At 38.7% G+C, this 26903-nt stretch overlaps 1 protein-coding gene across 1 annotated transcript in view; it reads left to right on the top strand.

Moving 5' to 3' along the window:
• Window positions 1-26903, top strand: part of CUBN (cubilin) — a 273842-nt gene that overhangs the window by 220440 nt on the left and 26499 nt on the right. The window contains exons 57-59 of the mRNA XM_019460669.2: window positions 9098-9298; window positions 12043-12172; window positions 15004-15221. Of these exons, the coding sequence (XP_019316214.2) occupies window positions 9098-9298; window positions 12043-12172; window positions 15004-15221 (549 nt within the window). The remainder of the gene's footprint in view (window positions 1-9097; window positions 9299-12042; window positions 12173-15003; window positions 15222-26903) is intronic.

Genomic DNA, 26903 nt, shown 5'->3' on the forward strand with positions numbered 1-26903 from the left:
CTGGGATGAGCACTGGGTGTTGTATGTAAGTGACGAATCACTAAATTCTACTCCTGAAAAAAAATTAAAAAAATAGAAGTATTATAAGAGCAAAAATAATAATAATAATAACATGCGTAAGGCTATAAAGCAGTACTTTAAGAGTTTACCACTGTGCATAGATTTATAGGTGATATGTATTTTCTTCATACCTTTTCTATTATTTTTATAATTGGAGAAAAGTTGTTTTAATAGCAGGAGAAAAGCACGTGGCTTGGATTGTGCATTTGTTCTCATTAAATTACATAACCATAAAAATGTCATCTGCCAATATCCTTTAGAATTAAAAAAAGAGACGCTGGTAGATATACCATATAATATAGCCACAAAAACACTGCCAACGCCAATGGTATATGTTTTATGACAAAGGAGCCCATACTGACCCCAAGCATCCTTGGGACCACTGGCCTGGGGTGGTGGGAGAGTGCACAGCATTTTAGAATGTATCCCGGGGCACCTGGGTGGCTCAGTCGGTTGGGCTTCTGACCTCGGCTCAGGTCCTGATCTCACAGTTCACAAGTTCAAGCCCCATTTCGGGCTCTGTGCTGACATCTCGGAGCCTGGAACCTGCTTCGGGTTCTGTGTGTGTCTCTCTCTCTGCCCCTCCCCCACTCATGCTCTGTCTCTGTCTCTTTCTCTCTCAGAAATAAATAAAAATTAAAAAAAATTAGAATATGTCTCAATGCCACGTCAACCACGTACTAGTCAGGTGACTTTGTGCAAATTAACCTTTCTTTCTCAAACTCAATTTTTTTTAAATATGAAATAGTAGTTATGAAACTCAAATAATGCTTGTAGAAGCCTATTTTGTGAATTATAACATATCAGAGTGGCCACTGTTTTGTTATTTTTGCTGTTGCCACCATTCTGGCTCTCCAGATAGAACTTAACATGAGTTGCCTAGAACAAATACTTGTTTTTCCCAGATTAAGTTATTTGCTAACCCTCACCCCATTGAAAGGTTGATTTTCTTAATAAGATGATAGGCTTATGATAATGTCTTGTGACATTTCCAGTATTGCAGGTACTTAGCATGTTTAAGTGAGTAATTTCCGGCTATAGATTAATTGAATTATGATGATTCCCAAAAAGGGTAACATTAATCAAATTTATCTTGTAATTAGATTCTTATCGCTAAGCATAGCAATGGTGACATTCACTGAATATCATTAACAAGCCAGATATTCATTAGCTACAGTAAAAATAACCTTCCACCTCTTCCAAAGTGAGCCTGAGGAATTCATGTTCATATGTTGTGATAAAACGGAAAGTTGTTCCCCTCAAAAAGCTGCAGGTTTATTTTTTATTTTATTTTATTTTATTTTATTTTATTTTATTTTATTTTATTTTATTTTATTTTGTTTTGTTTCGTTTCGTTTCGTTTCGTTTCGTTTCGTTTCGTTTCATTTCATTTCATTTCATTTTTTTTCAGGAGACTTAGTCTTTCTAGCTAGGCCAAAGGAACTGTTTTTGAAAGACTGTCCACATTTGTCTAAGCATTTCTGAGCCCAGCACATCAACAGAGCCCTGTTGACCTTGGCAGAGATGAGGGTTCTAGATCTACTCTTTTGGTGGGTCATCAGCATAAAAGGTAGATCTGGCAAAAACAAGATGGGCTATCCCAGACTACAAAATACAACGGGGCCATATACTTGTGTGCTGTATCTCCCAAACACTGACAATTGGTTAGGGAAGGTATTGCTGTTCAGGCTAGCATACTGATGACTCCACTGTACCCTGGTGCTTTCACCATCGGGACACTGCAAACGTTCAGTGACCTACCTTCCACTACAGGAGGTTATGTGATCTTCTGTATTATATCATATATAATCTTCTATAATATATATTCTATATAATTATTGATGAAATATAAAAATTGCAGTGAAATCAATTAAAAGTCATGGGAAAAATTTCTGTTTGAGCATTTACAAGGCAACATTTTTTTTTCCCTGAATGTCACCTCAAGATTGAAATGGCTCTTGGTATTCTTTTTTTTTTTTTTTTTTAATTTTTTTTTTAATGTTTATTATTTTTGAGAGAGAGAGAGAGACAGAGACAGAGAGCAAGCAAGCAGGGGAGGGGCAGACAGAGAGGGAGACACAGAATCTGAAGCAGGCTCCATCCAGGCTCTGAGCTGCCAGCACAGAGTCTGATGCAGGGCTCGAACTCACAGACCGCGAGATCATGACCTGAGCTGAAGTCGGCCGCTTCACCGACTGAGCCACCCAGGCGCCCCATTGGCTCTTGGTATTCTTAACAGTGGTGTTAAAAGTTGTAAAATATAAAAAATGAAAACCAGGGGTGCCTGGGTGGCTCAGTTGCTTAAGTGTCTGACTTCAGCTCAGGTCGTGATCTCACGGTTCATGGGTTCAAGCCCCACATCGGGCTCTGTGCTGACATCTTGGAGCCTGGAGCCTGCTTCAGATTCTGTGTTTCCCTCTCTTTCTCTGCCCCTCCCCTGCTTGTGTTCTCTCTCTCTCTCTCAAAAGTAAACATTAAAAAAATAAAATAATAAACATTTAAAAAATAAAATGTAAAAATGTTTAAAAAGGGGCACCTGGGTGACTCAGTTAGTTGAGCATCCAATTCTTGACTTTGGCTCAGCTCATGATCCCGGGATCGTGGGATTGAGCCCTGTGTTGGGCCCCATGCTGAGTGTGGAGCCAGCTTGGGATTTTCTCTCTTTCTCCCCTCTACCTCTGCCTGTCTGCGCTGCTCACACTCTTGCTTACTCGCGCTATCTCTTAAAAAAAAAAAAAAAAAAAGGCTGTAAAATAGAAGAAAATTGACAAATTCAATATGTTTCTTTTGGTCAAAAAGGAAACACCAAAAACAGACAAAAGTTAACAACAAAGTGTAAGAGAGAAACTGTCAATGTTTGTACTTATTTTGGAATCAGACGTTCTTAAAGAAATATTTATTTAATTTTCCCAAATATTGAATGGTCACAAAGTGTAGTTTTGTGTTTTCATTATTCATGTGCCCAAGGAGATGCCTCGACATTGCTGGGAAGATGACAGACCATTTATTTTTATTTTTATTGATTTATTTTCTACCTTATAGATAAGATACTATAGATGAGGTACCCTATGGCAAGTGAAGGCCTATTTCTTGATTTTTTTATCATTAAAATCAATTATAACATTGATTCACCTTAGTGAGAATGAAAAGTTTAAAAATTCTTAACTAAAAAATCCTAAATCTAGGCAACATTTTTTTTCTTTTTTTTTTTGAAGTTTATTTATTTTAAGAGACAGAGAAAGCAAAGGAAGGGCAGAGGGAGGGAGAGAGAGAATCCCAGGCAGGCTCTGTGCTGTCAGTGCAGAGCCAGATGCAGGGCTCAAACTCACGAACCACAAGAGCTTGACCTGAGCCGAAACCAAGAGTCAGATGCTTAACCGACTGAGCCAACCAGGTGCCCCTAGGCAAATTCTAAATTCAGTTTTTCTCAGATCAGTTGATAAGAACTAAATAGTAGAGTAGCACCTTGGCACAGAAATTGGAGACAAACAGAAAGGCAAATGTTTTGCTCACTCTCCTCTAAAGATGGCCTCGAAAGGCCCCAAGAAGATTAGGGCTAGATTCACAGAGTGGACAGATGGTAAGTCCTTTGTAATATTTGGCTGAATTTTTAAAATTTACTGAGAGCTCCTGGTTTACAGGTCATACCTCATATAAGCTGAAAGAGAAAAGAAAAGAAAATTTAGTTTTAGATTTTTCCTTTTGCTCTTTTTCGCACAAAGAAGCCCAATGATTACATTTTGTCAATTGTCTTAGTTCACGTTACCCCCTGCCATATAATCTAAGGTTTTATTTTTTAAAGGCATTTTTCAACTACTTAACCATTTCTTCTCTTTGCTTTCTTAACTGTTTCTAAAGAAATCAGAATGTAGGCACATTTCACAATGTATTATTTTAGAAAGCATTGGGCAATGCTTCTTTTGAAATAGTTACTCTTGACGGTTTATTCAAATTGGTCAAGCACTAGAGGTGAGAGTTCAGTTGTGTGGGATTCCCTGCTTGCCTGGGTTATAAGACTTTGGCCTGCACATCCTGTAGAGCTTAGTTCTATGCTGGCACATGCTTCTTGGTCCCACTGGGTCATTCCCCCATTGGGCAATCCGGTCTCCAAGCTACTAGGAGCAATGTTGACTAGGCATTGCTGCCCCCTACTTCATGTACCTTTTCCTAGAGCTCTTCACTGCTTTACTGAAAAGACTTTATCTTATCTACAGTATTAAAATAGTCCAACCCAAATGATTTTTCCCTATCTGTAGTCCTCTTAGATATCTCTGCCTCTCTATCATGGCTCTCAAGAAAAATTGCACTCTGAATCTAAATTTTACAAGTTTATACTATTTGCTGAATTACTCATCCTTGGTTTCCTTTCAGTTCTCTCCAAGTTCTTGGAATCATAATGGCGTTCAGAATTGAACATTTCTCGGTAATAAAGTCAGAAGAGTGTGATAAAAATTGTATTTCAATACATTGGATAGAGCCTTACCCATTTCAAACAATACAATCTCAAAGTTTTTTAGAAGGATGGAAAATAATCATCAAAACAAATCATGGAGGATTGCTTTACACTTCAGAGATTTCAGTAGTAAATATACATCAAATTATTTACTAAAGATAGAATTAAGAATGACTGGAGCTCCTTTTCTCATGATACAGGCTCTAGTCCAAGGAGAATGCATCATTCAATCTCAGGTTACCTCTTCCTGTTAAGTCCTCATATGTGTAATAAATGTTACCTCTTGGCCATAAACTCAACTTGGATATTTACCTTGGTCCTTGAAGAACTTCTTCAAGCCTTGACCAAGTTCCTTTCTCTTCCTAGAAGGCGATCATGCTAGTTGCATTTAACTATATTCTATTTGAGAGGTTTGTGTATATTTTTATTGTATATTCAATTGGTTTCCCCGTATGATTATGGAAGAGTGTTTAATATTATTATCTGATAACTGTGGTCTTTGTCACCAAGAATCAGACTGTGTGGTGATGTGATAAGTAGAGCTTGAGGAAAGGATATATATGTGTGAATTACTTTATCCTTATCAAGATAGTTATATCTCATTTTCTTATACTTTACCTTGTTTACGCTAATCCTTGTTATGTTCTTAGACTTCAGGTAAATTTTATAAATTCTGATATCATGTAGTGTTTGATTTTTTTATGGATAAAATTTAGAAGGACATCCTACCTTCAAGAAATGACTGCTGGAAAGGATATAAGAATGTCTTAACCCGCCAAGCAACTTGCCAAATATCATAACTTTCATAATATTGAGTCAGGCTGTGCAGATGAGCAGATTTTTTTGAATGGTTTAGTTGTTTGATACTCTCTCGCCATCTACAAAAAGATTATAAAATCCTCTCTCAACTTCCTCTGCCTCTCCCCTACCCAATGTCCTTATTGTTGAACATAGATCTTTTGTGAACAGTTAATGAGTTTTGGTTGTATCTTGTTATAGATGTACCACTGCTATTTGGCAAACTTTCTAGAACTGAACTGGTTCCTTTAATTAATATTTTGGAAACATGATCAACTCTATGACACGTTTTACCCATGTTTCACAGCCTTTCCGTAATTTTCTAAGACAACCACCACTGTGATAGTCTATATCATTAGGTCAACAACTTAAAAACTAACTCTTTAATACTTAACAGATATCTGCATAGCAAACTATTGGATCAAAGTGGAACCAAGCTTTTAATGTAGCATTGGCAATATTTCCTTTCATTCTGTGATTTTGCTATTATAACTTTATATATTGTTGATGGCTAAAGATATTTTTAAGCTAATGCATAATATTTTTTGATTCTCAAGCTCACCTACTCTGAATTTTTAAAATTCCAATAAAGATTTTGGTGGCTGGAGCACAAATTAAGAGGTTACAATTAAGGGTACATAATCTTCCAGAATTCAAACTATGCATCTGAGTTTAATGTATTTCTTTTTTTGTCCTATTTTCCCAACAACATATTGCTTCTATTTATATGGTATTGTCATGGAGTTAAGTCTTTCACATTTCTAGGAGATTTATCTCCAATTAGAAGCATTCCTATTCCAGGATTTCCAAAATGAAGAAATTCTTTGAGGTTAATTTAATAAATATCTTGAACTCATACTCAAGATTGAAGTTGGGTAGAAACATAGCTAGGGAGCCAAATGTCCTCCATCAATTTTTTCTCTAAGATAATACATCTGAAAAGGAGAGGGGGATTTTTAATATACAGATATGTAAAAGAAAATGCATTTATCAAGCTTATTTCAGTTAGAAGTGGTAGATGATCTTCAGGTTAGCATTGATACAGAGTTTATAGGAAGAATGCTGGGCTATCTTCTCTCATAAATGGGAGGTTTAAAAATAAGAAGGGAGTTATGGGCTTCCAGAACAAGCAGAAGCAAGAACAAGAATCCTTCAGGATGCTCTCTTTCCTTCCCACTCCCGCCCCACCCCCATCTTTTGTTGCTTTCCGCACGACAACTTCATTTTCTCTTACCGCAGCGGACCTTCCGTCACATGTCAGGAGACAGCTGCTGATGTTTTCCAAGTTGAACATCTGTGGCTTCTACTATTGACTCCCTCTTACTCAGTTACAGTTTGAACACACCTGATTGGTCTAGATTGGGTCCGACATCCTATCTTGAAGTAATCAATCTATCAACAGTGCTCAGGGTAGTGGGATTCTATAAAAATAATAACAATGATTACGATTATGATCGTCCCTGGAATTATAATTTCTGACCCAGCAATTCCACTCTTAGGTATTTATCCAAAAAAAATAGAGATTTGTGACCATGCTGGTGTCCAGAATATGAAAGAACTCTTACAGGTCAACAATAATAGATGTATGACCTAATTTTAAAATGGCAAAGGGTCTGAATAGACATTTCTTCAAAGAGAGTATGCAAAGAGAGTATCCAATAAGCACATGAAAAGATGCTTAGTGTCGTTAGTCGCAGGGAAATGCAAATCAACACCATAATGAGCTATCACTTTGTACCCACTAGGATAGCTAAATAAAGACAGACAATAACAAGTGTTAGTGAGGGGGTGGGAAACTGGAACCCTCATATAGTGCTGGTGGGGTGGTAAAATGGTGTAGCATCTTTGGAAAATAGTCAGGTCCTAAAAATGTTAAACAGAGAGTTACCATATGAGTCATCAATTCTAGTCCTGCTTAAATACCCAAGGGAATTGAAGCCATATGTCCACACAAAACCTTGTACATGAATGTTCACTGCAGCATGATTCCTAATAGCCAAAAGGTAGAAGCAAACCAAATGTCCATTAATTGCTGAATGGATAAACAAACTGTGGTCTATCCATATATTGGAATACTACTCAGCCTTGGAAGGAATGAAATACCAACACATGCTGCAACATGGATGAAACGCAAAAACATCACGTTGAGTAAAAGCAGCCAGTGACAAAAGACTGCATGTGACACAATTCTGTTTATGTGAAATGTCCAGAGTGGACAAATCCATAGAGATTGAAAGTAGGTTCGTGATTGCCTAGGGTTGGGAGAGCAGTAAAGTAAAGGGGTAAATGGGCAGTGATTATTAATGGGGCAGAGTTTATCCCCAGGAGAATGCAAATGTAGAACTGGGGACAATGTTAGATACCTCAGTTGCCGTGGTACTGTAAGTTAAAAACAACTTTCCAAGGGGCCACTTGATAAACCTAAAAAGAACCTTACCTTTGTACCAGTAACCCAACTTCTAAAAACATATCCTAATGACATAATGAGAAACTTCGGCAAATATCTATGCACAAGAGTGTTTGTTTCAACAGTATTTTTAATCAAAATAAGGTGGAAAAGGTAGAATTAGCAAGCAATGGAGGATTAATTGAACTTAATATGGTACATCTATATGTTAGAGTTTTATGTATGCATTAAATTCAATGTTTTAAAAGAATATTTAATCACATAAAATGTGTGGTTATGTTATTTTATGTTAATAAAAATTAAGTTACAAAAGATCATGCTCAGTGATCCCAATAATGTTTTCACAGTGTCATTAACCTGTAAAAATGACTGCATAGGGTGCAGTAATAAGTCTTTTAAATATTTTGTTTATAGCGCTTTGCATTTCTCTGTGGAATGGCTTAGAGTATATATTTCTATGCATATATAATTAGAAAAAAAACAATGATATATAGATATGTATATCTAACAGTCACTAAACTCTTAACTAATGTTGTTTGTGTGAATATTTAAAAATGTTGTTCAGTGAATATTAAGGAATTTCTCATTATCTCTCCATGGTAGGAGTCCCTTATCTGTACATATGCATTAAGTTAAAACAGGGTTTTGCAGGATGCCTGGGTGGCTCACTGCGCTCAGCATCTGACTTCGGCTTGGGTCGTGATCACTCAGCTTGTGAGTTCGAGCCCCGCGTTGAGGTCTGTGCTGATAGCTTGGAGCCTGCTTTGGATTCCGTCTCCTCTCATTCTGCCTCTCCCCCATTCATGCTCTGTCTCTCTCTGTCAAGAAGTAAATACACATTAAAGACATTTTTTTAGAGCAGGGTTTTGCAAAAGCAGTGTGGTTGACATTTTGGGCCAGGTGACTTTTGTCCTGGTGGGAGGAGGGGAAGGTGTGGTTTGCCCTGAGCACTGGAACATGTTTAGCAGGACCCCTGGCCTCTCCCCACTCCATGCCACTAGTGCACCCCAGCGTTACAACGAAATGTTGTCTTCACGTCTTGCCCAGTGTCCCTGGCAGGCAAAATTGTTCTCAGTCTGTAGTCACTGAATGAAAGGAGCCATTTTATAAAGGAAGAAAATTCTGGATTGTTTGAGAGCGGGATTTATGTATTGTGGAGATCTACCTGTTTTCTCATACCGCTTGCTTTATAACTAGGGTAAACATGGTTTCATCAGGACATCAAGTTAAATAGCGACTTGCCAAAATAGCTCTTGACTCTTCTTTTAATTTCTATGCACATTGCATGAATCTGCATTACATTTTTGTCTGAACATTGATAGCACTGATCACCCGTGTTGTTTCTGATTCTAACGCTGGTTGTTCCGTGCTCTATGCAGCTCGCTCAGCCGTAACGGGTAGCTGTGACAGTGATGGCCTTCACATTATCAGAGGCTCCAGCTTCTCTTCCACGCCTTTTGCCACCATATGTGGTGACGAGATCCTACCTCCTGTCACCATCGTAGGCCCGGTGCTGTTCAACTTCTACTCAAATGCATACACCACTGCCTTGGGATTCAAGCTTGACTATAAGATAACCCGTGAGTAGCTATAATGATATTGTCTGGAATTTGCTTCTTTTCTTGAGTCATTCCCATAAGGAGTTTTAATGGTGATTCATACATCACCACTTGAAGACTCAGACACATTAAGGGGAAAAATTATCAATTAGATGCCTGCTCTACAAGTACTCAGGCATTTTCTTCAAAAATCAACACAAAAAAAAACAAAAAATGGGGGGAGGGGACCTTTTCAATGAACTTTGGGTAGAACTACTCTTTGAAAACCAAATGGAAGATTGGGATTTATTTTGGTAATTTAAGTTAGAATTAACGTTCCTGCTGTCTTTAGTTGTTAGTGTATTATATAAAGGTGACTTTTGGCCTCGACTATCCAGATACCTGTTTCATTTCCCCAAATCACTTTGCTAATGTGAAAAGCAGTATTTTATGATTTAGAAAAAAAGTTGAAGAGAATATTGTTGTGATGTTCTGTTCGGAACTAATTTTTAAATAAATACAAAAAGCATAAGGTCTAATGGAAAAGAAAAGATTGATATATTCAACTCTGTTATAATTGCAACTTCTTTATTTCAAAGGCAAAGTGAAAAGGCAGGTCATGGATTGAGCAACGACCTTGGTAGCTACCAGGATCTTTTCATTCGCTATAGACGATTTAATCATGTATTTGAAAACCATAAGATTATGTTTCCCTATTTTCAATAGTCTTTTCCTCTCCTGCAATAAACTTGGTCAGGTCACTGGCCATTTTTAACACGCCATCCCAGTTTCAGTAACATGGGCACACAAATCTGGCCAAAGCTTTGTTTTGTTATGTCTTTACTTGACCAAAGGTCATTGCTGAAGTTAAATCGTTTTCTTTCACTGCCCCCCATCCACAGAGAAGACTGGAAACTGACTCATGAAAAAGGCTTCTACAATTCATTCACATTAGCTGTGACCTGAGTCCTAATAACCCCATTTGTAAAGTGTGGCTGTGTGTGGTTCCGTAGGTCCATGGGCACAAAGAGAATGGATGTGGGCACAGTAAGCATTCCTTCCCCCAGTTGTCTTGTTGAATGAAGAGGAGCATCAGGTTGTTTTATTCTTGTGGCATCACTGGTGTTTTGGGGACTTAGATGCTGCTTTATGTTCTTCTAGTTTTTAATCTCTCCTTTTCCCCAAAACACTGTAGGTAAGCTTTACCGTATCTATGATGAGAGTCTCATTTACAGAGTGTTGACTTTAAGATTTCAAATTCTGACAAGGTACAAATTTGGGGGCTTGGGGACATTGATAAGCTTTCAGAGACCAAATAACTGTGTTTAAGCTGAAATAAAATAATGGTTACACAAATCTTATGTTTAATTCACTACATTTGTCTCCAGAGGTCTGAATGTGTGAATACTTGTGGGCATGCAGAGAATTGCCTTCCTTGAAAAATGGGCTTACCTGAGGGACTATAAACTGACCAAGCAAGCAGCCAACCAACAAATAACCTTAATAACCTTAAATGGCAGCTGTAATTTGTCATTTATAAGAGATGTAAATGGAATATATCTATTGACATTATATAAACCATAGAGATATCATCAAAATATACTAACATTGTAATTTTGGGATCATAAGATAAACATAAGCCTTTCTCGCTGTAAGGAGTGGGGCACTTTCTATCATTGTGTGGCATAATCCAATCCTCCTTATATGTAAGGCCAAGCAAAAATAATAATTTTATATTTTTAATAATGGGAATTGATTCTCTTTTTATGGCTGTTGTTTTTTGATTAATAGAAATAACTGAGGGCTCTGGGCTGTTGATTGCTGGAGCTAGGGTGGGGAGTAGAACTAGCCTCTTCATGCTTGCTAAATTAAAGACCATTACTCCAAATTTGGGCAAATACAGTCCTTACCAGTATCGCAACTAAATGAAAATACAAAGGACCCAAAAGATATGCATCTGAGCCCATGAAAGGAACTAACCTTGAAAGTTCTAAAAAACTATTTCCAACACTTCACCTTATAATAGTCTATCTTTGACAGAGGAGACTCTATATTTAAGATCTTTAATCTGTATTAAAGATTTCCAGATCACAATCCTTCCTGGGTTCAGATGCTCACAACAAATCTGCATGCCTTTTCTAAGCTTCCAGTTATCTCTGTCATCCCTCTCAATCTGTCAGTTAAACATAGGGAAGGGGCACTTGGGTGGCTCAGTTGGTTAAATGGTCGACTTCAGCTCAGATCATGATCTCACAGCTTGTGAGTTCGAGCCCCATGTCGGGCTCTGTACTGACAGCGTGGAGCCTGAAGCCTGCTTCAGATTCTGTGTCTCCTCTCTCTGCCCCTCTTCTGCTTGTGCTCTGTCTCTCTCTCTAGCAACAATTATAAATAAATAAATAAATAAATAAATAAATAAATAAATAAATAAATTTTAAAAACTTAAAAAAAAAAAAAAAACCACGTTAGGAAAGGAAAGGGTAGTTATACCCCAACCACATGAAATGTTCTTTCTCATTATTTTCATTCTGGTCATTAATTTGACTCAGACTCATTCTATTCCAAGATGTGTCTTAAAGTATTCTTCCCTGCTTCTACTCCCTTACTGTCTCTTTCTCTGAGCTCAGTGGAACAATCAATATTATTTGTAAACAACAATGAAGGGGGGGTTGAGTTTTTTAACACAGATGATTGTTATATCTCTTAGGGGAAAAGGTACAATAGAAAGGGTATCTCAAAATTATTCTTTCATACTATGAGTAATACTTGTTCTCTGTTTACTATTGCAGCCTGTGGCGGTGTGTTCAACTTCTCCATCGGGGTCATCAGGAGCCCTGCCTATGCACATTCAGACTACCCCAACAATATATACTGTTTGTACACCATCATCGGCAGAGAGGACAGAGTGATACAGCTCAAGTATGTAAGACAGATGTACCTTCTTTAAAATATGTTCAGCTCTATTTATGGAAAAGACAGTCCTTCACGATAAAGAACACTGATTCTTCTTGGAGGTATATAAGGGAACCTCGAGGAAGGGAGAGTGAAATTTTTGTTGAGAGTGAAGTATAAATCCAGGAAATGGGTATCCTTCCTCCCACACAAGCCAGTAGTGATTAGGGAGAAAAGCAGGCACTCCACCAGTGAAAATGAATATTATAATTTTCCAACAGTTTCCAAAGAGCCTCGTATAATGGGTTGTAAAATTATAAACCTGTCTTGGGAACAGCAAGAGAAAGTAGTATCCATTTGTTGGACACTTATTATATACACAAGGGACTTTAATTGACACTTCACTTAATTCCCTTCTTTCATTCTGAAAACAGTCATATGAGGTATTTATTATTAAACTCAGTTTACTGATGAGAAAACTGGGGCTTAGAAGGGTCAAATAACTTTCTCAATGTGATATGCTATTAAATGAAGACTCAAAATCTGAATTCACATCATATTTTCTCCCAAAGCCATGTCCTTAATATTTCCCTGTGCTATCTCTTGAAGGGCAAATATTTCCTGACTACTTAAGAAGTGTATTTTTATCCATGTATCAGAACACCTCTAAACTGGTGCTATTCAATATCGCTTATATCATCAGTAAAACTGCCCCCTAATCCTACCTACTCCCCGCAGGACTGAGTAAGGGAATACGACCTCCAGTTATAAGTGATAAAGTTCAAAATCACATTCATCTGAGATGACGTATTTGTAAGTCTTGTATTTCAGTGATATACAGTTTAAGGCAGAAAACTCTGAAAGCTGGTGTGGTTCACAGCAATCTAGAATTCTTTATAGAAGGTTGACGGGCTAGGTTCTCCCCTACCTAGCCCCCTGCCACCCCGACTAAATGTTTGTGATCACTTTCATCCCTAAAAACGATATCCTTTCTGCACTTTGCCTCCAGGGACCTCATATATCAAACGGGTCTTTGGACGTAAAGACAAGTCTCACCCAGCCTGACTGGGTTCCTGTAGCAGACAGTAAGTAGTCTCTAGACTGGATCTTGAAGAAAGCCGATCTCCCCTGGGATTATTTGTAACGAAGCTGTGCCCAAAGGGTGAAAAAGCCCTTTAAGTCTTAGGAACAAAAGAATAAACCAAAGCTGTCAGATGGTCCAGAGCAGGAGGCCTATGAACAGAAGTGTAAGGAGTCAGTCTTGTCATCTGCCATGATGCGACAGCATTTGCTTCTATGTCCGCAGGATTATAGTTGATCTATATACTACATATGTTGATAACGTATATTTCTGTTTCCTCGCTGGGCCCTGGGCTCATCATAGTCAAAGTCCATGTCAGCATGTTTGGAAAATTATTTATTAGGCTCTTTCCAAGAACCTAAAGCCGATGAAAGAGATACTACCTCAGGCATTAAAGAGGTTGTAGACAGTTGTAAAAGAGGACTTCCTCCACCAGTGCTCCCAAAGTATGCTGGCGAAATAAACTTTTCTATCAATGGGACTTTCCACATATTTTCTGTGCTCTGGGAAAAATGATACAACATAAAAAGCCAAAGCCTCTCTGAGTCTTCTAGGAAACTCACATCTTTATCTTTCTTTGTGAATGCACATTGGGGAAAATAAATGCGTCATCCAAGGAGGATGAAAATAAATGCAGTATTTTTAGAAATGACCTGGCTATTGCTCTGCCCTCACCATCATCATCATCATCATCATCATCATCATCAGGACATTAAATATTACATGTGGTTAAAGAAAATAAAGAATTTTTCATCTTGTTCTTAATCACCAGCTTGGAAAAAATTGAACTAATGAAAAGCTTTAAAAGAATTTACCGATCTTTTTTTTTTTTCCTTCAGGCTCTTAAAAGGAATTTTCAAATTAGATATTTTCAAATTATTCTGCCGATATGTTATTTATTGTAGCTGCTAGCAAAAAGAAAAAAAAAACTGAGAAAGCAGAAGAACTTCCAAAACAATGAGGGAAGGATATCAAATAATTCAAATAGGTTTAAGAAAAAACATGTTATAGTCAACACACCCTAAAATCCTAAAGATAAACCATGTGGAAAGGCTTGATTGTTTGGGAACTCTGGGATTAGTTACTTGAAATGACAGAGTGTAGGCCTTAGATCCATATAGTATCTCAGGCCATAAAAGTAAAACTAAGGATATATCTGTCAGGATAGTTTTGAGTGGTAACAAGCAAGCCCAAAGCACAGTAGCTTCATGAGCTCATTTCTCACCCTCACCTGTATGAGTATGTCCAATGTGGCCTGGTCACTCAGCAGCCTAGGCTGACAGAAGCTTCATTTCTACATTTGAATCCATGGTCCATCAGTGTAGTGGGAAGGCAGTATGGCCAACTGAGTAGTAACTTTTTAAAAACATCTTCCAAAAAGTAATGCGTATCACTACTGCTTACATTTCTGTGGCCAAAGCAAGTCTTGGGGCCATGGTGAACCTCAGAGTGTGCACAGATGGGCAATTCTCCCAAACATCAGGAAGGCAGAGAGCTGGGGATGTGTGGTGAAGTTCCTGTTAACAACCACAGTGATCTTAAATGTCAGTTTTCGCTTATAGCAATCAAATCAGTAACACAGCATATTGTTTCCAATATTTTCTATCAGGTAAAGCATGGATATTCTGCTTCTAGTCTTTGTCTTTGTCTTTTTTTATTTTTATTTTTATTTATTTTTTGATTTTTTGGTTCCTTTTGTTCTTTTACAAGAACTAAAGGTATACTGTAATGGAAATCCAAATGGAGAACATCAGTATTAACAAGGTTCATTCCACAGGTTTAGTGATTTTGATGTGGTTCCCTCCACCTTCTGCTCCCAAGACTATCTGGCAATTTATGATGGTTCTAACATCAGTAATCCTCTTCTTGGAAAATTCTGTGGGTCCATTCTTCCACCAAATATTAAGAGCAACAATAACAGCATGCTTCTGGTATTCAAGACAGATTCGTTTCAAACAGCAAGAGGTTGGAAAATAACTTTCCGTCAGACACTGGGTAAGAATTGTGGATATATGAATCTATTTTTCATGACTGTTATTTTTCTGCTTTATTTTTTTTCACCTGACCAAAGTTGCTTTTCATTTAAATTTTGAGGAATAGGTCACATAACGTTTTGGTTTTAAAAATTACATATGCTGTATTTTGATTAAAAAAACAATCACTCAATGGAGCGCCTGGGTGGTTCAGTCGGTTAAGCATCCGACTTCGGCTCGGGTCATGATCTCACGGTTCGTGGGTTCGAGCCCCGTGTCGGGCTCTGTGCTGACAGTTCGGAGACTGGAGCCTGCTTCGGATTCTGTGTCTCCTTCTCTCTCTGGCCCTCCCCCACTTGCGCTTTGTCTCTGTCTCTCAAAAATGAATAAACATTAAAAAAAATGACTCAACTAATATACCTCTTAGGTATACAAAGGTAAACTCTACGTACACAACCATCTCTAATGAGACCTGAGCCTCATTTTATCACTGACAGAAATGGTGGAATTTTAGCCTAAAAGCAGGCAAGGGCTCCATCAAGGAAAAAAGGCCTCATGACCTGTGTTGCCTTTATCTTTAAAATGATGAAGAGCCTTGGGAGGATTTTAAGAAAAAACTGCATGGCCAGACTTGACTTCTTTCTGGAAAGGTGACAGTGGTAGCAGGGTGGAGGAAGGCTGGAGAGGAGGGAACCCGTGACCTGACAAGAAGAAGCTCACTGCAGAATTCTGGATGGGAAAGGTTGAAGGCTCACATTGGCACAGTGGGAATGGAAAATGAAGGAAAGGTAAGAATTCAGAGAAACTGAGAAGGTAGAGTGCGTGGGGAGTACAGTGTGGAAGTTGGTGACATATTGCAGGAGGAGAGGATTTGACGATTTCTGGATAGTGGCACCTTAGGAGGCTAAGATTTAGGGAAGAAATACTCGACTAGTTTGGAGCAGTTGTGGTTGGAGGCCTCAGAGATACCTAAGTGGAGAAATACAGGAGGAAATTGATCCTCGAGAAGCAATTTGGGCTGGAGAGAATGATCTGGAAGTCTTCTTCTAGAGGTGAAAGGAAAAGCTAGACGTGAGGTTAAATTGAAGACCGTTTATTCCCACTGCGTGTGAGAAGTAATTATATAAAATGGACTCAGAGCTTTGAGTCATTTAAACTCTAAATGAGTTAATCCATTCTGTTTATCTATATTCATAGCGTCAATGGCACAGTCTAAGAAAACTTACGTTTGACTCTGCAAAGTGCTTTGATTCCTCCATTTGGATATAGATGTGATTCATGTTCTGCCAATGAACAGCTCACCAAACGAATCGCATTCCCTGTGAGTGAAGACTTAAAGAGACCTGAGACGTTTTCTGCAATAAGCTTTCTGAGTCGCTATTGAAACTCTTTCTTTCTCTTTACCCCATGCTGTGGATCACCTTCATCCCTCTGATACAGAGCAAAGCTTACCTTAAGCTTTCTTTACGTTTGATGTGTCGCTTTTTTGTGCATTTCTTGAGGGAAGCAATTAGACGTTCGTGGTGTGAAGGCTTCCTAACAAAATGCAGACGTCATGACAAACTGTATCAGAAAACCACTTTGCCACCTATCGTACTTGGCTCGATCAACAGTAACTTGAGAGCCAGCCTCACGGGCAGACAGGGAGTATTGCCTCAATAGACTTGCCTACGCGAAGTGGTGTGCAAAACGCAGAGGCTGTTTTGAAAGAAAAATTCATTTGCCTTTGGAGATTTTATTTTTTAATACACGAAAGAATTCACACATTCTTGCCTTTAGCACGGACTTTAGAATCAAATGACATATATTTGCATTTGTTCTTGCTACCTGCTTTCAAGTTGTTTTCCTTTTTTCCTAATCTATTCTCACACGACCATTGAAATGGTCTTAAAGTGCTCCACGCTGTTGTCATCTGCACAAAGCTTCCCGAGTTAGTCAGTGTTTCCCCAGCCTCGTTAATGACCGTGTTGTTTTTCTGAGCTACAAAGAAGGCATCTGTGGACTTATTGTGATTTGATGGAGTGAAGCAGCACAGGAGGAAAAATCTTGCCTTGTCAGAGGCACTGTTCACGTATGAGCACTTTGCTCTATCAGTCAATGACTGCTTTCCTCTGGTCACGGTTATAGGAAGGGTTCAAGTGCAGGGAACAAAAAGTGGACTGTCATTAGTTGCCCGAGTTGTGTGACCACTGCATTTCATGATGATGACTTTGACCTCTTTTTCATCTGTGTAATTGCCGTTGGCCACTTGGAAATATCTAAGAAGTAATTTTAGGTAATCTTTAATAGTAATTTTTTACTGAAAACCTCGGTGTTACCGTTTCATATTGCTTTGGTCTCACAAAGCTTTCAAGACCACACAGGTGAGTTTGCTGATCACTCTGCATAACTTTTCAATTTTGATTTTTGTTTGTTTGTTTGTGGTAAGGAAGTGGGGGAAAGAGCAATAACATTAGATTGAATTCTAGGGCTTATAGAACCTTTTAGTTACAGATCTGCATTAAAAAAAAAACAAAAAAACAAAAAAACTAGCCAGTAAGCTGCACCTTTCACATCTGTCTCACCCATCGAAAGCCACCCCATTTTTCCGTAAAGAGGGGAAAGAGCCTTGTGTGGACCCGACAGTCAACAGTCAACTGAATTTTTGACGGGGGATGTGCGGGTCAGTCCGGAAAACAGTATTTTCACAGAGTAAATAATTGCTGTGAAGACGAGACCATTTTAGCCTTTGACATCCCAGTTTCGTTCATCTTGACATGCACTGGAGTTTTGCACATTCACTATTTACATTATACACTTGACAGTAATTTACTTCAACGTTTCAGAGGTCAGTAAAGAGCCCCATTCGTATAAGTCTGTGATCATAAGGTGAACTCCTTTGTTTGTATTGCTGATGGGTCAGAACAAATTTGGGGGAAATATCCTATAGTTTGTGTCAATTACTAAATGTGTAGGGAAACAGAGTTTCCTTCTGTATTCCAGGACTGTAATGCACAGGGCGTAAGGTAAAAAGAAAGGAAGGCAGGTCCTTCATGGGGGCTCACATCTAACTGTAACATTAATCTGCCTTCCTCTCTCTCCCCCTGCACCCCAGCATTCCATGAATAATTCATCCTGAAAGAAGATAACCAGGAAAGGGATCATCCTGGGCTTTAGGGATCTGTGCAACTCTGAAATTACCTGAGTGTTTTCTCAAGAGCGTGCATTGCTTTCCTCTGATTGTCACTGGTATCGATGATCTTATCAAGTTTCAAAAGCCATCAGTCCTGTGGGTTTGGCTGAAATGGGAATGCTATATATAGTGCAGAATTGACATTTTTAAGTGCCCTATAGTCTGTTCACTTCTGCTGGTTGAATTTTTGTCCCTCCTTGACCACCAGTGGCTGGTTTGGCCACGACTGTGCTCACATGTATGTCCTGTGAAGCATTTCAGGCTTGCAAATGTATTTTTAAACCATCAAGGCCCCTGTTGCCTTTTACTGTCCCGGTCTCATGGCAGGGTGCTGCTTAGTCAGTCTTACTCACAACATGCTTGTCACGTTAGGCATCAGGCTTCTAGATACTTGATTAGATCAGGGATTTAAAGTACATTTACTTGTGCAGTGCCGTGGTACTTTCATGTGTATTTTAAAGTAATGTCTTCTATAACACTTCAGCAAAATGTTGGGGTCAAAACCGACCCTGGCCTAATTAGGTGTGAGGTTGGTAGGCATTTTGCTCAGCGAGTAGCCCAGGAGAGAGTAAAAAGTGACCCTTCAGGATGACATGTCCTAGAAGGACAAAGACGTCACCCTGGGGAAGATGACAGGATTGGGGACAAGAGGTTCTCTTCCCCTAAGACTGTGAACACTGGATGTATGACTAAAGCTCCCAGCCCCCCCATTACCCACAGCCCGCGTGCTGAGGATGAGGCCACTCCCAGTCGCTAGCTGGGGTGTTCACCATATGGAGAACTAGTCAGGTGGCAATACGGTCAGGTTCACAGACCTTGCTGTGAGACAATGGCAAAAATACCAAAGTGCACGTTTAACAAGGACAAAATGAATCGTGCTCCACAAGATGGGAATGTGCCCAGATGGGAAGAGCCATAGACGGGAAAGCAGGTGGCCATGACATAAATGCTCCATTGCATCGTTGTCTGGTAAGATGCTTTAGAAAGGTCCTGTAACATTTTTGAGCTCCATTTTTATCTACTGAAAAAAGAAAAGTTTGAAACATTATCACTTTCTTTCTTTTAAGAATGTGATGGGGATAAAGTAGCTAATCCCTGTGCACAGTTCCTTAGATGTCAAAGAGAGAGGCTGTTATGTCATCAGAAAGTAATGTTGAGGTCTTGGATTTCTGCAAGGTTGCGTGACCTTCCCCACCCTATCTCCAAGGTGGGGAAGAGGTGTGTGTACAGCTGGGGTCATTATCATCAACAGGACCACTCCAGGGTGCCTTGATCTTTTTGTTTGTTCTTACTCACTTTGCACTGAAATCTAACTAGCAAACCCTAATGTTTGTTTTATAACTATAACTGAAATCAAAAGCTAAATTCTGGTTAAATGCTAATGCCTGGCAGAGGTCTAGCGCGTAATACTCCACCACTATTGGCTGGTTGACTGTTCTGAAGAATAAATGGGCACATTGCACCTCCTTAACAATTACCTTATAGGTAATATAAATGATAGACTCTACATTATTATATCTAGATGCGCCTCCTTCCCAATCATGGTTCATACAGTTCAGCTGTGACTCAGGGTGGAAACTTGGATCATTTTCATACCAAGAGAATCAGGACTTCTAGATGACACTCAACCTTTGGGTCATGTGCGTCTGCTCTCTGGATTTTTGCCCACTGCCGTAACATGTGGAAAACGGCTCCCTAACATGCTAAAAGAAGGCACCAGGAGCAGTGGGAGAGAGCCAAGGGAGCTGAACTTGACTTTGTTTGTAAGAGGGGACAGGAGAAGAAGGAAAGGGAGACTGACAAAGGCAACGAGAGTTGCAGCCCCAAAGATGGAAAATATAGTCAAAAAAGATGGAGAAAAATATCACAACATGTCAGAATCAGACTCTGGTTTCTAGTTATTTCTTAGTTTCACAGTTTTGGTGTTATGTTTGGACGTTGAGAGGCACTCTAAAAATCTGTAGCTAAACAATAAAAGAATAAACTTAAGTATATCCAGTAACTCTAAATATTGATATGGGTACGTTTCCATGTGCTTCCTGACAGCCTGATAAAAGCTGCCAAACCATATTACTTTTAAAAGTACAAATACAATAAGAGAATTGAGTTAAAACTTGAATAATTTTATAAATCATTGCTCTAGTAACTCTCAGTTTAGCAATAATGAGGGTATTACTCGAAAGCACTGGCGTTTGTCTGTTCTTTTAATGTCATTTGCTCCCTCTGATGAAGTCTGAGAATGAGATGAGCTGAAATGGTACACCCATTTGTAGAAAATTAGACTAAGCTTATTTCCGCCCTTGTTAAGCCTTCTAAATTTCACTGTTGATTGGACTTCCCTTGAGAGATGATGTCAAAGCCAAGGTTATCTGCAATCTCTTCTTGGTGGGTTTTGCTGAGAAGGTTTTTTTGCTGAGCCGAGAACGCAGGGCTTCGATAAAGAAAACAACAATGCTTGGTTCACCAAAACCTTATGAAGGCAAGTAGACAGGAGTAAAATTCCAGGTCAGTAAAAGGAAAGGAAAGATTTTTATTAAAATGTATTCCAACATCAGAATCTGTGCTCCCACCCCCACCCCCGCCCCCACCTCTGCAATGACCTGATTGCTGTGTCTGGTCTCCAAGAGTAGAGCGGTCACTGGGGAAATAAAACCAGTTGGTGCTGTGGAGACCAAGCTGAGTGACAAAATTGAGTTAGTGGTAAACCGTAAGATAACACTGGGAAACATTCAGATGCACAAGACCTGGAAAGCAATTATTCTGCATAACCTAAACCACATCAGCCCTTCTCAAAATGGAACCCCGCCTCATCGCAGATGTTCTCAAACCCAGGTGCTTTGAGTTACATTATTTGTAACCATAGATCCCCTATAATAATTATTATCCTTACTCAGATCAGCTTGACTTTGATGTAGCATTTGCAGGAGCATAAAAGCAAACTATCTCTGGTCAGCAATAAACACTTAAAAAAATTCTTTGGTTATAAATCAGTTCAGAAACAAAACATCACTAGGACCATGGGGCTGTATTCTTCTTGTCATTTTATACACAAACAAATCTGTTAATGTGCAGTAGCCGTATGTTCTGCTCACTCCCAAGTGAAGACATCACAAACTCCCAAGGCGTGATGACAGTGGCCACCTGTCCCGGAGCATCCATTATGCTCTGGATGTAGCACAGGGGCTTTCCCTGGATGGTCTCATCTAATCTACACAACTGCCCACAAGACAGGGACGGTCCCATTTTACAAAGGAAGAAATAGGAAGTTAAGAGATTAAGTTATTTGTCTGTGGTCAACGTGTTGTAAGAGGCAAAGCCAAGCTTTGAACCAGGTGTAATTGTCTCCCAGATTCGCCTTTTTCCTAATCAACCCACATCATCTCTGTGGCAGTCAGTAAACATAGCCAGGGACGAAGAGGGATTCTGGGGTGAGTTGTCTGACAGGCAGGTCATGTCTCTAATTCCTGTTTGGGGTAGACTGAGCTACTTTTCTCTGCTTTCATCTTCTTGCTGCTACCTGCTTTCTAATAACAGCATTCCAATTTGTACCGAGCCCCAAATAGTACATAAGCCCATAGGCTATATTACATAAACAGTGTGTGTAACTACAGCAATCATATTATATCATATCTATAAGATTAATATTATATAATATTTGTATTATAATTTTATATTCTAAAACAGTTATATTTTTGTTATACTAGGCTATCTTTACAATTTATAAATAAATATATAGTCATATATTTTATACTATATATTTGTAATGTTTATAAGTAATGTTTACATGAAATATCATGTATGAATATATAACATATATGTATATGCAATATACATTTAATAGATGCATATTATAGCTCACAATACATATTATATTAGTATAATTCTACCATATCACAGAATATATGCCATAAAATAACATTGTCTTCTGATGTTGACAGGTAAATGTCACATCTGTTTTATTGGCTTTCCATGGCATTTTGATAAAGAATTAGCACAGTTATGTGGAATACAGTTGCATTGGAATGTAAGGGTAATAAATCTCTGTGTAACAAATAAAACCTAGCCCCAAATTATGCCTTCCAATTTAGTAAAATTCCTTACCACAGGATTCTGACAAAATGAAGTGAGTTGGACATGTATTTTTATGGTTTAGCCCTGATTGGTACTCTTATAAAGATGAGTTTATGAGATGAGGAACTAAGTCACAAAGACATTACGTGACTTGCCAAGGTCACTTGGCAAGTCTTGAGCAGAAGTGGGAAAGTAATCCTTGTCTCCATTTTGTCTCCACCAGAGTAACGAAAGTTGAAATATCCTGAGCACAGCGCACAAGCTAATATATCAAGAAGAACAACCACATGGTTCTGTGTCCCCATTTAAATGATTTTTTAAAAAGCTGTGGGAAACTTTGTCTGGCTTTATGAATTCCGTAAATTCTTTTATATTACAATCTATTTTATGACGGTTAAATAGTGCTTTGCTATTAAGCCTGCTCTCTCCAAAGAGAACATTTAAAGATTTTTTTCTGACTTTGATTTTGTAATTGTCAATGTTAAGTAAATAAAGCCATCCTTCTGTTATTATTTTATTGAAGAACAATTGACATACAATATTGCATTAGTTTCAGGTGTATAGCATAGTGTTTCAGTATTTATATACGTTACAAAATGGTCACCACAGTAAGTCTAGTTACCATCTGTCCCCATACAAAGTTGTTACAATATTATTGACTGTATTCCCTATGCTGTGCTTCACATCCCAATGTCTTACTTTTTTTTTTTGTAACTGAAAGATTGTACCACTTAGTCCCCTTCACCCACTTCATCCAATCCCCTCACTCCTGCAACTATTCATTTGCTCTCTGTATCTATGAGTCTGTTTCATTTGATCATTTATTTTGATTTTTTAAGTTTTTTTTTTTTAACATTTATTCATTTTTGAGAGACAGAGAGAGAGCAGGAGCAGGGGAGGAACAGAGAGAGGGAGACACACAATCCGAAGCAGGATCCGGGCTCTGAGCTGTCAGCACAGAGCGCGACACGGGGCTTGAACTCACGGACTGAGAAATCGTGATCTGAGCCAAAGTCAGCGGCTTAACCGACTGAGCCACCCAGCCTCCCCACATTTATTTTGATTTTTAGATTCAACCCATAAGTGAAGTCATATGGCGTTTGTCCTTCTCTGTCTGTACTTATTTCACTTAGCATAATACCTTCTAGGTCCACCCATATTGTTGCAAATGGAAAGATTTCATTTTTTTATGAGTGAGTAATGTTCCAGTGTGTGTGTGTGTGTGTGTGTGTGCGCATGTGTGTGTGTGTGCGCATCTTTGTCTGTATATTGCTCATCTTTATCCATTCATCCATCTGTGGACATTTCTTTTGCTTCCATTACTTGGCTGTTTTTTTTAATTTTTTTTTTAATGTTTATTTATTTTTGAGACAGAGACAGAGCATGAATGGGGGAGGGTCAGAGAGAGGGAGACACAGAATCTGAAACAGGCTCCAGGCTCCGAGCTGTCAGCACAGAGCCCGATGCAGGGCCGAACTCACGGACCGCGAGATCATGACCTGAGCCGAAGTCGGACGCTCAACCGACTGAGCCACCCAGGCGCCCCCATTACTTGGCTGTTTTAAATAATGTCGCAATGAACATGGGAGTGCCTGTGTCTTTTCAAATCACTGTTTTCATTTTCTTCAGATCAATACCTAGAAGGGGAATTGGTGGACTATAGGGTAGCTCTGTTTTTAATTTTTGGAGGAAACTCCGTACTGTTTTTCACAGTGGCTACACCAGTTTACATTTCCACCAACAGTGCAAGAAGCCTCCCTTTTCTCCATATCTTCACCAATGCTTCATTCTTTCTCGTCTTTTTGCTAATAGCCATTCTTTCGGTGTAAGTCGTACTTCTTTTATATAGTGTAGTTTGCACATTCGCGTATCCTCTGTTTTACAAATGATTAAATTTGCTCTGCTTGCTGAAACCTAATACTCAGAGATTAAATTTTCTTAAGTAATAGACCTAACATGATTTTTCATTGCAAATTTTTAGCTACAGAAGCATTTTCCACTGCTCAGGCAGGGTTTTAAATCTTTTAGTGATGTTTTATTGTTATCCTGCTAATTGTCTCTTGACCATCAAATATGCCGTAAAAATCAACTAAGTTAGCTTTAAAAACACGTTAATACATTGGACAAAAACGTTGTTTTGTATACATCGAATACATGTTTATAATATAATAACAACTCTATAAATCAAGAAATATGTTTAATTCCAAGAATTCCCCTTGTAAACTCAGCATAGATGCGAAGATCCACCTAATAACTATTTACATTTTCTATTCATTCCTTCATTGTTTATTCAAAAGTATTCACCAGCTACTTGCTGTGTAGGCAGTGAACTTCTCTTGCGAATACAAAGATGAACTGAACAAGGTCCGTATTCTTGAGAGGTTGATTCAAGTTAGGAGGTGCCTGGGTGCAGTTAAGTATCAACTCTTGATTTTGCCTTAGGTCATGATTTCACGGTGTGTGGGATCGAGCCCTGCATCAGGCTCTGTGCTGACAACATGGAGCCTGTTTGGGATCCTCTCTCCCTCTCTGCCCCTCCCCTGCTCGTGCATACAGGAGCTCTCTCTCTCTCTTTTTCTCTCTCTTTCTTTCTCATTAAATAAAGTTTTGTTTTTTTTTTTTAGAGTAGAGGAGTTAGGGGGTCCTGGGTGGCTCATTCGGTAAAGCTTCGACTTCAGCTCAGGTCATGATCTCACGGTTTGTAAGTTCAAGCCCCACGTCAGGCTCTATGCTGATAGCTCAGAGCCTGGAGCCTGCTTTGAAATTCTGTGTGCATCTCTCTCTCTGCCCCTCCCCCATCTCTCTCTCTCTCTCTCTCTCTCTTCTCTCTCTCTCTCAAAAATAATAAACATTTTTTTTAAAAGTAGAAGAGTAAGTAATTGTAAATTTGGGATAATAAATGCTTTTTGACAGAAGAATGTGCCAAGGACAGTGGAGGCAGAAAAGAAGGACCTGTGTTTCCTTGGTGTTGAGTAAAAAGGACACAGGATTGTTAGAGAAAGCATTACAGAGTGTGAACCCTGAACTGTAGTGTGATCGTTAACAGTGTAAGCTCTAGGGGCGCCTGGGAGGCTCAGTCTGTTAAGCATCCGATTTTGGCTCAGGACATGACGGTTCATGAGTTCAAGCTGCACGTCAGGCTCTGTGCTGACAGCTCAAAGCCTGGAGCCTGTGTTGGATTCTGTGTCTCCCTCTCTGCCCCAGCCCCACTTGTGCTCTGTTTCTCTCTGTCTCTCAAAATGAATAAATGTTAAAAAAAAATTATAAAAAAAAAAAGAGTGTAAGCTCAGGAGCAAGACTTCCTAGGTGCAAACTCAGTTCTTGTACATCCCAACAAGTTTGGCCTTGGACACTTTTCCTCTCTACATCTTGATTACCTCATCTCTGAAATGGGCATGCTAATAATAACTACCTGATAAGGTTGTGGTGAAGGTTAGACTAAAAAATTCCCTGGCACTCATTTAGCATGTAATAAATCTTAGCTTTAAATAGGACTAGCTTGGGAGAGTGAAAAGGCATTCATTGGGAAAACATTCTATGAAGAAGGAGAAACATGTATCATGTTGTAGGTCATGCCATTTCAGAGGCTACAGGCTGATCGGCGCAACCTTTGGTGATGCTTTGGGATATAAGGTGGAGAACAACTTTATTCTTCTTGTCAAGATCATTTTAAATATTCAAGGGCCTATAGTTTTCCATTTAAATTTTAAAATGAGCGTGTTTTTTTTTTTTTTTAAGTGAGCATTTTTTAATAGAAACAGAAAGATCTTGCTGGGGGTTTGATAAGAATTACATTAAACCTGTGCATCAATTTAGGAATAATTGACATTTTTACTATGTTGTGTCTTCCAGTCCGTGAACATGTATGTCCCTCCGTTTAGTTAGGTCTCCTCCGATTTCTTTTATCATTTTGTCATTTTCAGCACACAGATCCTGTGTACGTTTCATGAAGTGTATACCCAAGGATTTAGTTTTCTTTGGAGCAATCATATTTTTAATTTTGGTTTCCATATGTTTATTATTCAAATATAGAAATGTGACTGACTTTTGTGTATTGTTCGTGTATTTTGAGTTCTTGCTGAACTCACTAGTTTTTGAATTTTTACGCAGATTCCTTGGGATGTTCTACATCTGAAAATAGTGGCAATTTTATTTCTTCCTCTCCAGTCTGTCTATATATTTCTTTTTGCCTATTAACTGTCAAGAATTCCAAAATGATGTAGAACATGAGTGATGAAAACAAGGTATCCTTGCCTTGTTTCTCATCTTACAAGGAAAACATGTAGTTTTTCACCATTAATATCATGTTAGTTGCAGATTTTTATAGATACTTTGTGTCAAGTTGAGAAAATTCCTTTCTAGTCTTAGTTTGCTGAGAGTTTTTATCATGAAAGCAAGTCGGATCGTACTAAATCCTTTCCTGCAACAGTTGACATGATAATATGATCAGAACATTTGATT

This window comes from Panthera pardus, unplaced genomic scaffold, assembly GCF_024362965.1.
Source record: "Panthera pardus isolate Hobbes unplaced genomic scaffold, ASM2436296v1 HiC_scaffold_6, whole genome shotgun sequence".
In the NCBI taxonomy this organism is placed as follows: domain Eukaryota; kingdom Metazoa; phylum Chordata; class Mammalia; order Carnivora; family Felidae; genus Panthera; species Panthera pardus.